Here is a 13361-nt window from a genome sequence, read left to right as displayed (position 1 = left end):
CCTAGCTGGCTCCTCTGAGCAGCAGAGTTTGTGATCTCCATGTATTCACAGTTGCATGGCTTGGCAAGATGACTTAAGAAATTATCTTTAAACAAGAAAGGTTCTTCAGGGATTGGACAATTTGCTATCGGGAAAAAGAAAGCTTTGATTTGTGCATCTTTCTCCTCTTCCTTGTTGACATGAGGACCTTCCTGAGACCATATTTATGCTTTGAATAACCATCGGTTGAGGGCCTACCACATACTGGGCAGTGTGCTAGATCAAAGTAAGTACCCAGTGTGTGAATGCATATATTCTTCCTAATATCCTTATCACTTTTTTTCCAAGGATAAAAGGAATCCTAATAAACTAGGCATAATGTAATAAAGACAAAGATATTATTAGGCTGTAGTTGTTCTGAGCTTGTAAATAGAAGAGCCATTCTATGGAAGCTGCATTGCATAGCATTCCTTTGTCATTGCAGCTTAAATAAATTCAGACAGAATTGCTAATAACAATAACTCCTCTTTACATAAAACAGACCATGGGGAAAGCATGGTGCGAATCATTAGTGACATTGTTTTCTTTCATTATAATTATGTTAGGCAATTACCATGTGCCAGGCACATGCCAAGGACTTTGAATACATAATCTCATTTCATACTCATACCAACCCAAAGAGAGAAGTATTTGATTCTCATTCTAGAGATTAGGGAATTGAAGCCCAGAGAGATTCAGTAACTTCCTTGAGGTCACGGGGCTAGTAAGAGACAGAGCAGGATTCAAACTTAGTTCTTTCAATGCCAAATCCAGGCTCTCCCCATTCTGCCTCATCGTTTCTCAGTTTCACCAAAATGCCTCCGATGGAGGTCAGCCTCTGAGTCCAGAGCCCACCAAGGCCTTCCTAAGTGTGCATCACAAGTTCACCTTCCAAATCCTAATCCTATCCGCAGTGTCGATTGACCTACATGTTCTATTAAAGAGGTACAACTTGTTATCCAGTATGAATTCTAAATCTTAGTTTCTCAAAGAATATGCAGTGACATTTGTATATATTGTAAAGACATATAGGAGAGCCTCTCTATGCCTTTTTAGAAACAGGTGGTACACTTGGCATGTTCTTAGAATCCTTATAACTCAAAAAAGGCTTGCGGGGGCAGGGGAGGAGGGTGGTTCCCTGGGGTAATGTTCTGTTTCCTTTCCACAGCTGTGTTCAGCTTGGGAAAACTCAAGCACTTTACAGATGATATATCTACCTTTCTATATGGATGTTTACTTCAGTCAAACGTAAGGAACAGGAAAAGAGTGGTTCTTATCTTGTATTTAGCAGAGCACAGTGAACTCCATGTATTTCTCTCCCAGGTGCACCCTTCATCAACCCACGGCCAAACTTCTTTCATCGGTAACTCATCCACTTCCTCTCCATCACTCCCACTGGATGATTCCGAGTGAATCCCAGAATCCCACCATTTCATCTGAAAATCCCAGCCCGTCTGATGCTGTGTTTTCTCTTCTCTGTGGTCTCCAGGCCATTACATGTACGTGGACTCGGTTTACATCAAGCACTTCCAGGAGGTGGCACAGCTCATCTCCCCCATGACCACAGCCCCCATGTCTGGCTGCCTGTCGTTTTATTACCAACTCCAGCAGGGGAATGACAATGTCTTCTCCCTGTATTCTCGGGATGTGACCGGCCTTTATGAGGAGATCTGGAAAACCAACAGCCCAGGGAATCCTGCCTGGAACCTCGCTGAAGTGGAGTTCAGTGCCCCGTACCCCATGGAGGTAGGTGTTCCCATGGGCCCTGACCCAGCCACAATGCAGGGTGCTGTCCACACAGAGATGGAGGCCAGGAGGTGCTACAGTCTCACACTCATTCTTCGCTGTATCTCAATCTTTTTTCTCTCTTCCCTTCCTCGGCCCCCTCCACTTCTCTCCCTTCTTTGTATTCCCTCTGCTTTCCTCCTTTATCACCTTCATTTTCTAACATGACTATTTTTTCTAAGGACGGATATGGAAAAGTCTGTCACCAACTAGATTTGGGGGGCCCACCCTCCTTTGAACCTTGCACCGTAGAAGGTCAAAAAAGATCAAAGCCTTCTAAGTGAAAGTCACTTTTGAACTTTCATTCCTACGAGCAGTTATAAGGGGTATTATAAGGAAGGTTATTTCTATTCCCGTATTTGAAGGAATAGTCTTCCTAGAAAAATAATATTTTTCTTCTTTTCTCTTTTATGGTATAAATAATGTCATAAGAATCAGAACTAAAGTTATGACTTTGGTCTGAATTTGAAACAATGGTCGTTTGGTTTTAAAACTTTTATAGTTACATGAGTGACGAATGTCTAATGCAGAAGAATTAATAAATTCAGGAAAGCAAAACAAACTAAAATAGCCAGGGCCAACCTGGCAAAGATGAGAACAATGAACATTTTGATGTTTTTCCTTAAAATACCTTTTTTTCTAATCATATAGATTAATACATATGTATATTCTAGTACTTACAACAATCCAATGAAGTAGATAAATATCCCCATATCGCCAGTGAGAAAGAGAAATGGAGAGTCCGAGGAGTTTGATGTTTCTCATCTAGGTCACACAGCTGGTGAGTGCCAGGGCACGTAGAAAAGTCCCTGAACTGAAATCTGACCGGAAGCTGAAGGAGAGGCCCAGCTCTGTCTGAGGACCCCTAGGACCTCTCGAATCAGTGGGGCAACAGTGGGGTTGCAGATTTGGAGCTATAAGCAGAGTCTTAGTTACCACGGGTTATCATTGTCCCCTGCTTTTCACTTTGTGCTTTTTACAATCTCTTTCCCTGTTCCCTTGAAAGTGCAAAAGGAGGGGATTATCCTCTGGTGCTTTTTGGTGGTGCCATCTGCTTGCCTGATGTGAAGCTTCAGAGAGGGTTGGGGTTGGGTCTTGGTTTCTGTCATGTCCTGTCTATTGATGGCCTGCCACTCCCCTGACCCTCTGAGGACCCCTTTTCCCCCCAATACAGCCCAGAAAGAGCCCAGTGTCCCTCCCAAAGGCTGACCAGGCCTCGGTTTGCTCTCACAGCTCAGTGGAAAATGTTCTGTGAGCTTGGGTTACATGGAGAAAGAGAAATGCACATTACTGCTTCAGAAATAGTTTTTCCTTCTTTCAAAGTCAAATGAGTCAGTCTCTCTCTCTCTCTCTCTCTCTCTCCCCCCGCCCACACACACACACAGCATTTTCTTTGTGAACTCTTTCGCTTCAACCATAAACTCCTTAGGCAACATTTGTTGGATGAGACGTCAATTTTTTAAAAAAATCAATGCTGGGCATTAATAAACTTCACTATATATCCTTTTGATTCACACGTGTGTCATTTGCTCTAGTAGTCTGAACTCATTATGCTTGCATTATTTGCTCTCAGTAATTGCCAGGAAAAGAAACGTATCCTGCAGAAAACAGTGAATTTAATGTCACCGTATTGTCCAATGAATTTTAAAGAGGCAAACAAGCATTTGAGACCCTCTTTCTGAGCAAGAGAGTGGCACATGAGCTGTGATGGGCATATGAGCATATTCTGATCCGAAATAATCATTCTCATTTGCCTGCTCTGTAAGATAAGTTTCAGCACTTCTTGCCTTGCCAGAGATAAACTTCCAGGCCCCTCACGGATTTTGCTGAGTCCAGGTCCCTGGCCTCTGCAGGACCACGGTTGTTAAGCTGAAAGGGACCTTAGGAACCATCTTGTCCAAACTCTTTTTTTTTTCTTTTCAAAAATGGAGAAACTGAGACCCAGAGGAGAGAAGGGGCCTGCGCAAGCCAATTAGCGGCTAGCTGGGCTCAGGGTCAACCCAAGAAAAAGGCATGAGTTTAATTCAGAGCTCATGATGCACCTGACTGCATGCTCTGATCTTTTGTACATCTTCTCATTGAATCTCAACAGTCCTACAAGGTCGGTGTTGTTATGCTTATTTTATAAGTAAGAAAAGCGAGGCCCCGAGAGGTTTGGCAATGTACCCAAGGTCACCGAGCTTGTAACCAATGGAAATGGGATTTGAACTCTGGTCTGTCTGCCTCCAAGACACTATTCTGTTCAGAAGAGGCTGAAACCAGAAGCCTGTGGGTCAAATCTAGTCCACAATGATTTTCCTAGCTGCTGTACAGGTGTTTGTTTTTGTTTGTTTATTTTTTGCTTCTTTGTTTTAATTTTTAAATTAATTACCAACATTAAAAAATATCCAAAGATTTCAAGTAAAAATCTAGAGATCTGGGTCCTCTTGACAATTTGGTAGATCCAGACATATTAGGCCTGAATTCCCACACGACAGCAACTGACAAAGTAGTAGCCAAGCCCTTTTCACCACGGTCTGCACCCTTTCTTACTCCATCACCACAAGCCCAGGTCATGACCTGCCTGGCTTTTGTAGGCATTTGAGTTTCAGCTCATACTCAACACTGTTATCAATTCACAAGAGTGGACTTCATACTTGGGTGGTTTTCCCAATACAGGTGAATGCTGTGCCCAGCACACCTGATCCCCCTGGTTACAGGCAGAAGGTGGTTGATTGAACTCAGAGTTGGTGTCAAAGAGAAGAGCAAAATTAAAGAGGATAATGCATTAACCCCATGTTCTTTCTAGCCATTCAGACATTCCTGGAATTCTAACATCTATGTATAGAATTTCTGGGCCTTATCATGTCTTATCTATCAGGAGAATTGATTGCATCATCTTTGTCCAGGACCCTCACATAGAATTTCATGTATGAAAAAGGCAGAGGCCTTAGAGGGGCTTAGTGCTCTGTGAAGTGCAGGGAGGGAACCTAACCTGCTTTCTACAAATAGTCTGTCTCTAGCTGAAGTTCATAATGCAAACTGTCACTTCTGTAATTCTTTGGGAAAGTGACATCGGTTCTTTAGCTGACGCTCAGGGAAGGGGCAAAGTTCAATAAAATTCAACTTAGGGCTTAGTATTTACTCTTCTTAAAAGAGACTGTGGGTTGAGGAGGGAGCTGCCCAAACTCCTCTATTTAGGGACATAAGTACCTATAACTTGGCATCTCCTGGCTTATAGACACATCATTCTACATCATGGTTAAGAGCACTTAAGCCTAAGAGAAAAATATGTGGAGCCGGAGCACACTCTGTCATTTTCCTCTGCAGCTTATTTTTGAAGTTGCTTTCAATGGTCCCAAAGGAGGATATGTTGCCCTGGATGATATTTCTTTCTCTCCTGTTCACTGCCAAAACCAGACAGGTAAGCATTCTTTTCCTTTACATTTGGAATTTTCCTTCTCAATAGATGCCGATGGTCAGGACTTGTCTTAATGCTTTCTAATTTCGTTACCTTTTCTATGATCTCATCCTTAAAAAATTATTTAACTGAATAGTCACTTGACTGGTTATATTACTCTTTATTTCTTCTCACAGAGTGAATCTAATTTTTCTGACACCACAGGCCCTGGTCAGGTACTAAGGAGCTTTCATCTTCCTACCTATTAGGATATGAAAATTAAATAATACTCATTCTTTCCACATCTTTCTCTTTAATAGATAAAATCTTGAGTTCATAGACAGGTGGATGGGTAGGTAGGAAATAACTCAAAATCTACTGAGTAGAATTATGGAAACTCTTTCCAATGTTATGTATCCAAGACCTATAAATGTCCTCATGTTTAAAGATATTAGTATATAATGGTTTTTTGTTAAAGATTATGTACTCAATTTAAATTCTCTTTCTAAGTGAATCCTCAGGTTACTTTATCATGGCTAACTTTGTAATTTCTATAAACTTGGTGATTGGAAAAGAAGAAATTTTTACTTTTTGGAAAAATAGGTAAGCAAACCATTTCAATGTGCATTAGAAAACAGATGTTTTAGAATAAGAAGTCTGACACTGTATTAATGATAACCCAGGTAAATGCAATTGACCTTACACTTCAGTGACTTTGTTTCCTTGAGGGGCCCCAAGGAGATACTGTAGTCTTCCCATTTTATTTTTGAGCCCTTCTTTTGGGTTATAGACTATGGAAAGTAGATTTTTGAACTTGGCCTTTATAGTCTTGGCTTTCACTTAAGATAGAGTTCATATCTAACTTAATATGGTTTCAGATATATTCGACAAGCAGGAGGACTTTCAAGAAAGATAATATTTTCTATTCAGGCTAAACTGTTACCCCAAAGTTAGAGAGAAACATACTAATTTGATGAAACCAAATACTATTTTTACTGATTCTAATTTTTAAATAAAAGCTAGTGAAATGGAAAGAACTAGACTGGATTTATGTGTGTTCATTAAAATTATTTAATCTAAACTGTAATCAAAGACTAAAAGAGTCTCTTAATGTAGCAGAACACAGAAGGCAAAATTGTTTACTTCTCGAAATCTGATTGCTCCCTAATCCCAGCTAATATCTCAATAGTAGTTTTACAACCTCATTATCATTATTTTTAGAAAATTTTTCTTTGTCACTAGGCATTTACATTGAACGTTTATATTTCCAAGTAACATGTGTGCAAAAGGAGGTGTTTATTCACTATCTGCACTGGCTAGAGGGCGTGAAGAGGCAGCTGGGAGGTCACAGAATCTACTGAGCCACTTTTGAACTAATGTTTGGAAATACTTTCCCTTTTAAAAAGATACAGAATATATGTGTGTTCTTTCCTACTGAGTGGTGACCAGAAGAGAGAGATCCCAACATTATCTCAAATAAGGACCATGTATTAAAAGGGCTGGTGGCCCCTCAGTCTGTAAAACCCAGCCCACATAAAGACCCTTCCTCCACATTTTTATATACAGGGTATCCCAAATAAGTGTATACACACTTTGAAGAATTACTAACTCCAATGGGTTAAATCTGAAAATAAAGAAATATCAATTGATGTGTTTACATTTTGGAGGGACACCCTATATCAGTGATGGTGAACCTATGACAATCATTTTTTTGGTTGATTTTTCTTTGTTAAATGGCATTTAAATATATAAAATAAATATCAAAAACATAAGTCTTTGTTTTACTATGGTTGCAAATATCAAAAAATTTCTATATGTGACACGGCACCAGAGTTAAGTTAGGGTTTTTCAAAATGCTGACACGCCAAGCTCAAAAGGTTCGCCATCACTGGCCTATAGTTAGGTTAACCAAGACTCCAAATTGGCCTTGAGAACCTCCCAACGTACCAACTTTGCTTTAAAATAGTTTAAATACATGATCACAGTGGTGCGCTCGAGAGCCAGGACTTTGCATTCACATCCCTATGCTACCGCTTACATGCTGTGTGACCTTGGGCTTATTAATTAACCTCTCTGCGACTCTTTCCACATTTATACGACGAGGATGGAAGAATCTGTTCCATAGTGTTGTCAGAAAGACTGATGAGTTAATGTCTATGAAGGCCTCAGCAGACTGGCACACAGAAACTGCTTAATCATGAAACTTAATATTATTTACTTAATTTTCAAAATAGTCCCATCCATTCCCTAGAGAACAGGGGCTCGGATTGAAACTAAAGAGAACCAACAAAGGCCACTGCCCTGATGGATGTGGGAGCCAGAGCCTGCTTGTGCCTTTCATTACGCAGCTGTGAGCCAGATTCGGAGTCTTAGAAGCTGAGCCCTTTGGTTTTCATACTTCATCTTACATTTCTCAAATAGTTTATGCCCTTCTGTTTCATAGCAGGTGCCAACATTTTTTGTCTTTATCTTGGTTAGCTCCAGACTTGCTGTCTGTGCTTTTCCCAGCTGGATCTAGCATCCCCCCTCACCTCCCTAGTAGGCCGAGACAGGAATTAATTCAACACATGGAACGTCTGCTCTCCACCATCTGGTTGGGCTTAGATTTAGTCCAGTTTCCCTGACCTGAACACATCGCAGAGTCACAGGGGTTAAACACCAATGTCGTGTTGCTCCCCGAGTATTTCCAGGGTGCTCCAGAGAACCGTGAGACCACCCCACTCCTCCCACCGTGAGTTCCAGCACTTGCCTTTCCCACCCACAGACTCCCTCCCTTCCACCATTAGATCTAGAGCAGTGGTTCTCAACCTTCTGGCCCTTTAAATACAGTTCCTCCTGTTGTGACCCAACCATAAAATTATTTTCGTTGCTACTTCATAACTGTAATGTTGCTACTATTATGAATCGTAATGTAAATACCTGATATGCAGGATGGTTTTAGGCGACCCCTGTGAAAGGGTCGTTCGACCGCCAAAGGTTGAGAACCGCTGATCTAGATCATAGGAAGCTCTCCTTTTAGGTTGTAAATCTTGAATGCCTGACAAGTGATTCCATTCACTTCTAGGAATCCTGCCTTAATGCTCAACCTCAAACTGAAAGTTTCACCATTCTGCCCCGTGCAGGCTCAACTCCTTTCTGAGGTTGGGTCCACCCCATACCAAGGCCAGGGACTGGGAGGAGCCTAATTGGGCCTAACTCCCAATCTTGACCAATCTCGTTATTCACCAATAACAACACACTACCCAGATCTCTTGTTCAACTGACAACCTGGCTCCAGTTGTTGCCTTGGTTACAGCTGAAGTTGCCATAGCCATCCTTAGCTCAGAGGCCCTCAAGCATCTCCCCAGCCTGGTCACTGGCCCAGCCTCTGCTCCGTCATGATTCCTTGGTCTGGTGCCAGGTCCCACTCACTCTCTTCCCCAAGCCTCTTGGAGCTGTCCCGGCCTCGCTGGCTCGTGCTAAATAAAATTACTGTGCTAATTCAGCAGCCTAGAGAGCACATGGCACCCAAATCCCTCTAGCTGCACAGCGGCTGGCGAGCTTTTAAATCTCTAGGACAGATACTGTGTTCCTCACCATGAACTCCAAGGAGCAGAGCAAAAGATGAGAAACGCTGCCGCCGATTCTTCTCAAACTGCAGTAACCCTCCATCTGATTAGATTATCTTCAAAGCCTCTTATTTCTAAAAAGTTCAAATGTCAAAAGGCAAGGGACTAACTAAATCTTACATTTTAATGCTTATTGGTGCCTTGCTAGGGACTTTGTTTTCTAATCAGCTACTGCTGGGGGAGGGGGTGCTGCGACTGGGGGGGGGGGGGGTGCGGCTTCAACTGCCTGATCCTTCCTATGCTTCAAATACGTCATTAACACTCCCCTGCAGCTCAATTGTGACCACCACCTGGCCAGGTGCTTCTGAAACAAGCCTGAAGCAAAGGTGTTTCCCCACCTCAGAGCTCTGAGGAGCTCATGTGAGGCCACAAATAGGCCCTCTGGCCCCATCTTCAGGAATTAGAGACTATCTCATGGTTGAAAAGCATTCTGGGTGGAAAAGATTTAGGCTCTGAATTATGCTTTTGAGATTTTTGTTTTATGAAAACTTCTCAGGATCCTGGACAAATCCATTTCTAGGACTAAATATTTAGCAAAAGAATATAATCTCATCCTCAGAAAAATCTTTTCTGTATGACTCAGTTGGTGACCATGGAGAGAGGTGATCTTTGCTTACTTTCAAGTTTTAATACCACCTCCCACCCTCTCCTAATTACCTAATAAATGGGTTCTGGTTCTCTTGTGGCCTCCCAGGGGCATGTTCTGTGCTATATATTCTTGATGAGCAATTTCACTGACCTGCCATTCTCATTGAGCATGGCTTTGGGAATGCCATACCATTTTCTATAGATTTTAAATTTTCATTTGTTTTTGGTTTTGGTGGTGTTGTTTTGTTTTGGTTTTTTTTTTTTCATTACTAGGTGGCAGAGAGATGACTAAGACTGGAGACCATCATGGGGTTTCCCATGATACCAAATCTCCATGGGGGATGTCAAAGAGTCCTTGTTTGTATGACACCATTTTCATTTTTGAAAGACTTTCTTCATGGCCTAAAGATACTGCCTGATGCTGACAGGCAGGCCGAGCAGTGTGGGGCTAACCTACGGGTCCTAGAGCTGAGGCCTCCCTGACTTGTCGGGTGCTCTTTCTCTGCCCTTGCAGGGTGTGTCATCTGAGACACAGTCAGGTTCCAGATGTACAGGAACATTCCTATTCTTTTCTTTGTAATGTTAGTCACGGTGTTTTTTCTTAACTTAGTGTTTTTAGAACTGGGTGTTTTTGTATCATTTCAAACTCAGACAAAATTTGCAAGAATACTATCAAGAACTCCTGTATACTCTTCACCCAGATCTACAGATTGTTAACATTTAGCATCATCTGCTTTATCAACCACTTAAGAGTAGGTTGTGGACATTATACCCCTTTACCCCTAAATACTTCGATGTATGTTTTCTAAAACCAAACATGTTCTCCAACATGATTAACTTCAGGAAACTGAATGCTGATAGAATATTATCAACTAAACTATAGCCCATATACTAATTTACCAATGGCCCCAATAATGCCAATTTATAACTGTTGGTTTCCTGGACCAAGTTATCCTGCCTCTTTTGTCCCCTTAATCTGGGCCAGTTCCTCAGCCCACTTGAATGTTTTCTTGCTTTGAAAATTGATAAATTGAGAGTATACTAGTCTTTGTCCCTAAATAGCTCCCTGTTTCATTAGATCACTGCTCCAAGAACTCCAGTGTTCCTCTAAGGACGGTTTTCCAGGATTCAAAACAGTGCCCCCTCTCTCTTGCCCTGAAAGATCGGACCAGTACCGCAATGTCAGCATGCAGCACAGGATCCCACTCAGCTACATTGAATGTGTCCCAAGTCTGGTTCCCAGTGAGGTCTGCAATAATTTGTTGCTAGGACTAAGTTATTCGTAAAAGAACAGAAATAATTGATATGCCATTCCCTCCGGCAATCTGGAATGAGAGGACATTTATAAACCAAGGTAAATGATACTGGAACACAGCATAAACCTGAAAAGTAGCACTATTGGTGACAGAATTGGTATATCTTTTTGCACAGTGTGATTTATACTAAGTAATGATTTTCTCCCAGCAGATCAGCTCCTACTAAGAATGTCAATTATAAATAGATGGTGGCTGTGCTTCTGCCACAGAGATTGATCAACAAAAGAAAATTCTTTCTGGAAAATATTATTTCTAAAATATCTGTCTTAAAGATAAATTAAGAATTTCCTAAAATCCCTATCTTTTCTCTTTCCTTTTAATTTTGTATGAATGAATTTTGAATTGCAAAGAAGGATATGAATAAATGTGCACACTCTTTACAGCATGAAAAGAAATTTATCTTGAAGTCTGGCACTGCTTTATTTTTGTATAGAATGTGAAAGGAGCTTCTTCCATCCCTTTAGGGAGGAAAATAACAGTTTTCCTGCTATACTGACAAGTTGATTTGATGCTAACCTGTCACCGTGCCATTAGGTTGAAAATATTTTGATGTGTTTTACTTCTCCTGGTACAAATGTGTATGTATTTGTCAATCAGTTGGTGAAGTCCTTTGAGAGCCTTGGGTTAAGCACACTTTAACTTTGGTTCTGCTTTGCTTAGAGCTTCCTTTCAGTGCCATAGAAGCCAGCTGCAATTTTGAGGAGGATCTCTGCAACTTTTACCAAGATAAAGAAGGTCCGGGCTGGGCCCGAGTGAAAGTAAAACCAAACATGTATCGGGCCGGTGACCACACTTCAGGCTTAGGTAAACCAGGAATCATCCCTGTGGGGACTTTGGGGGAGGGGGATGGAGCAGATGGGCAAGGTGGGGGTACTGTTCATGCTCCATTCTCCATTCTTATCCCACATCTACCAAGACTTCAAAAAGAAGAAGAAGGCAGCTGTAAAGAGGCAAAGACAATTGCTAATCTTGCATTTGACCATTTTTTTTTTAAATATATCTCATTGATTTTTTATAGAGAGGAAGGGAGAGGGATAGAGAGTTAGAAACATCAATGAAAGAGAAACATAGATCAGCTGCCTCCTGCACACTCCCCACTGGGTATGTGCCTGCAACCAAGGTACATGCCCTTGGCCGGAACCGAACCCAGGACCCTTGAGTCCGCAGGCCGACGCTCTATCCACTGAGCCAAACCGGTCAGGGCATTTGACCATTTTTTAAAACTGGAATTCAAGTTGCTGGGCTAGCAATAATATTTGCCAATTAATTAATAGCCAAACCTTTGGAAATTATCTTGCTCTTAGCTTTAAATGGAGAAGTACCTTTAGAAAGCTACCAGAGTCCAATTATCTGAAATATTCAGAATAGGCAAATTTATAGACAAAATGATTAGTGGTTGCCCGGGGCTGAGAGAAGGAAATGGAGAGTTGCTGTGTCATGGGTGTAGAATTTCCTTTGGGGGTGATGAAAATGTTCTGGGACTGAATAACGATGGTGGTTGCCCAGCACAGGGAATGAACTAGATGCTACTGAATTGTACACTTGAAAATAATCGAAAGGGTAAATTTTATGCCATGGATATTTCACTGTGAGAAAAGATATATATTGTGGGGGAATAAAAGCTGTTGGAAATGTTGGTGGGCACTTGATGGATTATCTACAAGGGACTCTTAGAAACCAGTGTGAGCTCCCTGTATCAGGATCACATATCGCTTTAATGGCTCCCTTGTGAAGCTCATGCCAGTAGACACTGATAGAAAGGGCTGGTTCTCAAAGGGTTAGTGTCTCAGTTATTTATTCGACAATTACTTGCACACTGGACACTGGAGAGAATTGCCTTGAAGGGGGCCTTTGCAAGATTATACTTGTAATTTTGTATTTTTTTCTCAGAGGTTGCTTAACTTGTATAAGCACAGGCCCTACAAAAACCTATTCTGACCTTGGCCAGACTAACTCCTGGGGGTACAATAGTGAGCAAGTCAGGTATGAAGCTTGTCCTGTGTGGCTGACAGTCATTTCAATGGACAGGAGAGACATTACACAAATATAGACACAGATAAACTCATAATTATGACCTGTGGTAAGTGCAATAAAAGAAATGAAGAGTGAGCTCTCAGAGAGAATAGAGGGGAAAAAGCTATTATTGGTTGGGGATTCAGGGAGTCCCCTTCTGAGGGGAGTGGGAATTAGCCAGGATAGTGGGGGTCATCCAGGCAGAAGGGAGGGCATCTGTGGGGACCTCGAGCTTGGAAAGAGTTGGACTCTCCAAGATACTGGAGGTTATTGAGGCAGCACCATAGGGAGGAGAATGAGTTAGAGAGGGAGACGGATTATGGGTGTAGCAGGCCAGAGTAAGCATTTGGGATTTTATTATAAAGGAAATGGGAAGCCATTGAAAGGTGTTAAGTAGAGAAGAGAGTGATTAAATGTAGGCTTCAAAAAGATGGCTGGCTATTGTGTGGTCCCCTGGATTAGTCTGCTTGGGCGGCCATTACAAAATACCATCGACTGGGTGACTTAAACAACATAAATTATTTCCTCACAGTTCTGGAGGCTGGGAGTCCAAGATCAAGGTGTTGTCAGCCCTTGGTTTCTTGTGGGCCCTCCCTTCCTGGTGTGTAGACTGCATCTTCTCAGTGTGTCCTCGCAGAGAGAGATCTCAGGTGT

General features: G+C 41.8%; 1 protein-coding gene across 2 annotated transcripts in view; it reads left to right on the top strand.

The window, feature by feature from the left end:
- Positions 1 to 13361, top strand: part of MAMDC2 (MAM domain containing 2) — a 133236-nt gene that overhangs the window by 80760 nt on the left and 39115 nt on the right. For both annotated transcript variants that reach the window (XR_004971283.1, XM_036330878.1), the window contains exons 6-8: positions 1508 to 1764; positions 5113 to 5206; positions 11355 to 11498. Coding sequence is in view for 1 of the 2 variants with exons in the window: in XM_036330878.1 (XP_036186771.1) it covers positions 1508 to 1764; positions 5113 to 5206; positions 11355 to 11498 (495 nt within the window). In the remaining variant the exon portion in view is untranslated. The remainder of the gene's footprint in view (positions 1 to 1507; positions 1765 to 5112; positions 5207 to 11354; positions 11499 to 13361) is intronic.

The sequence above is a fragment of the Myotis myotis genome, unplaced genomic scaffold (assembly GCF_014108235.1).
Source record: "Myotis myotis isolate mMyoMyo1 unplaced genomic scaffold, mMyoMyo1.p scaffold_m19_p_12, whole genome shotgun sequence".
NCBI lineage: Eukaryota > Metazoa > Chordata > Mammalia > Chiroptera > Vespertilionidae > Myotis > Myotis myotis.
This window is presented reverse-complemented; position numbering and strand designations above follow the sequence as displayed.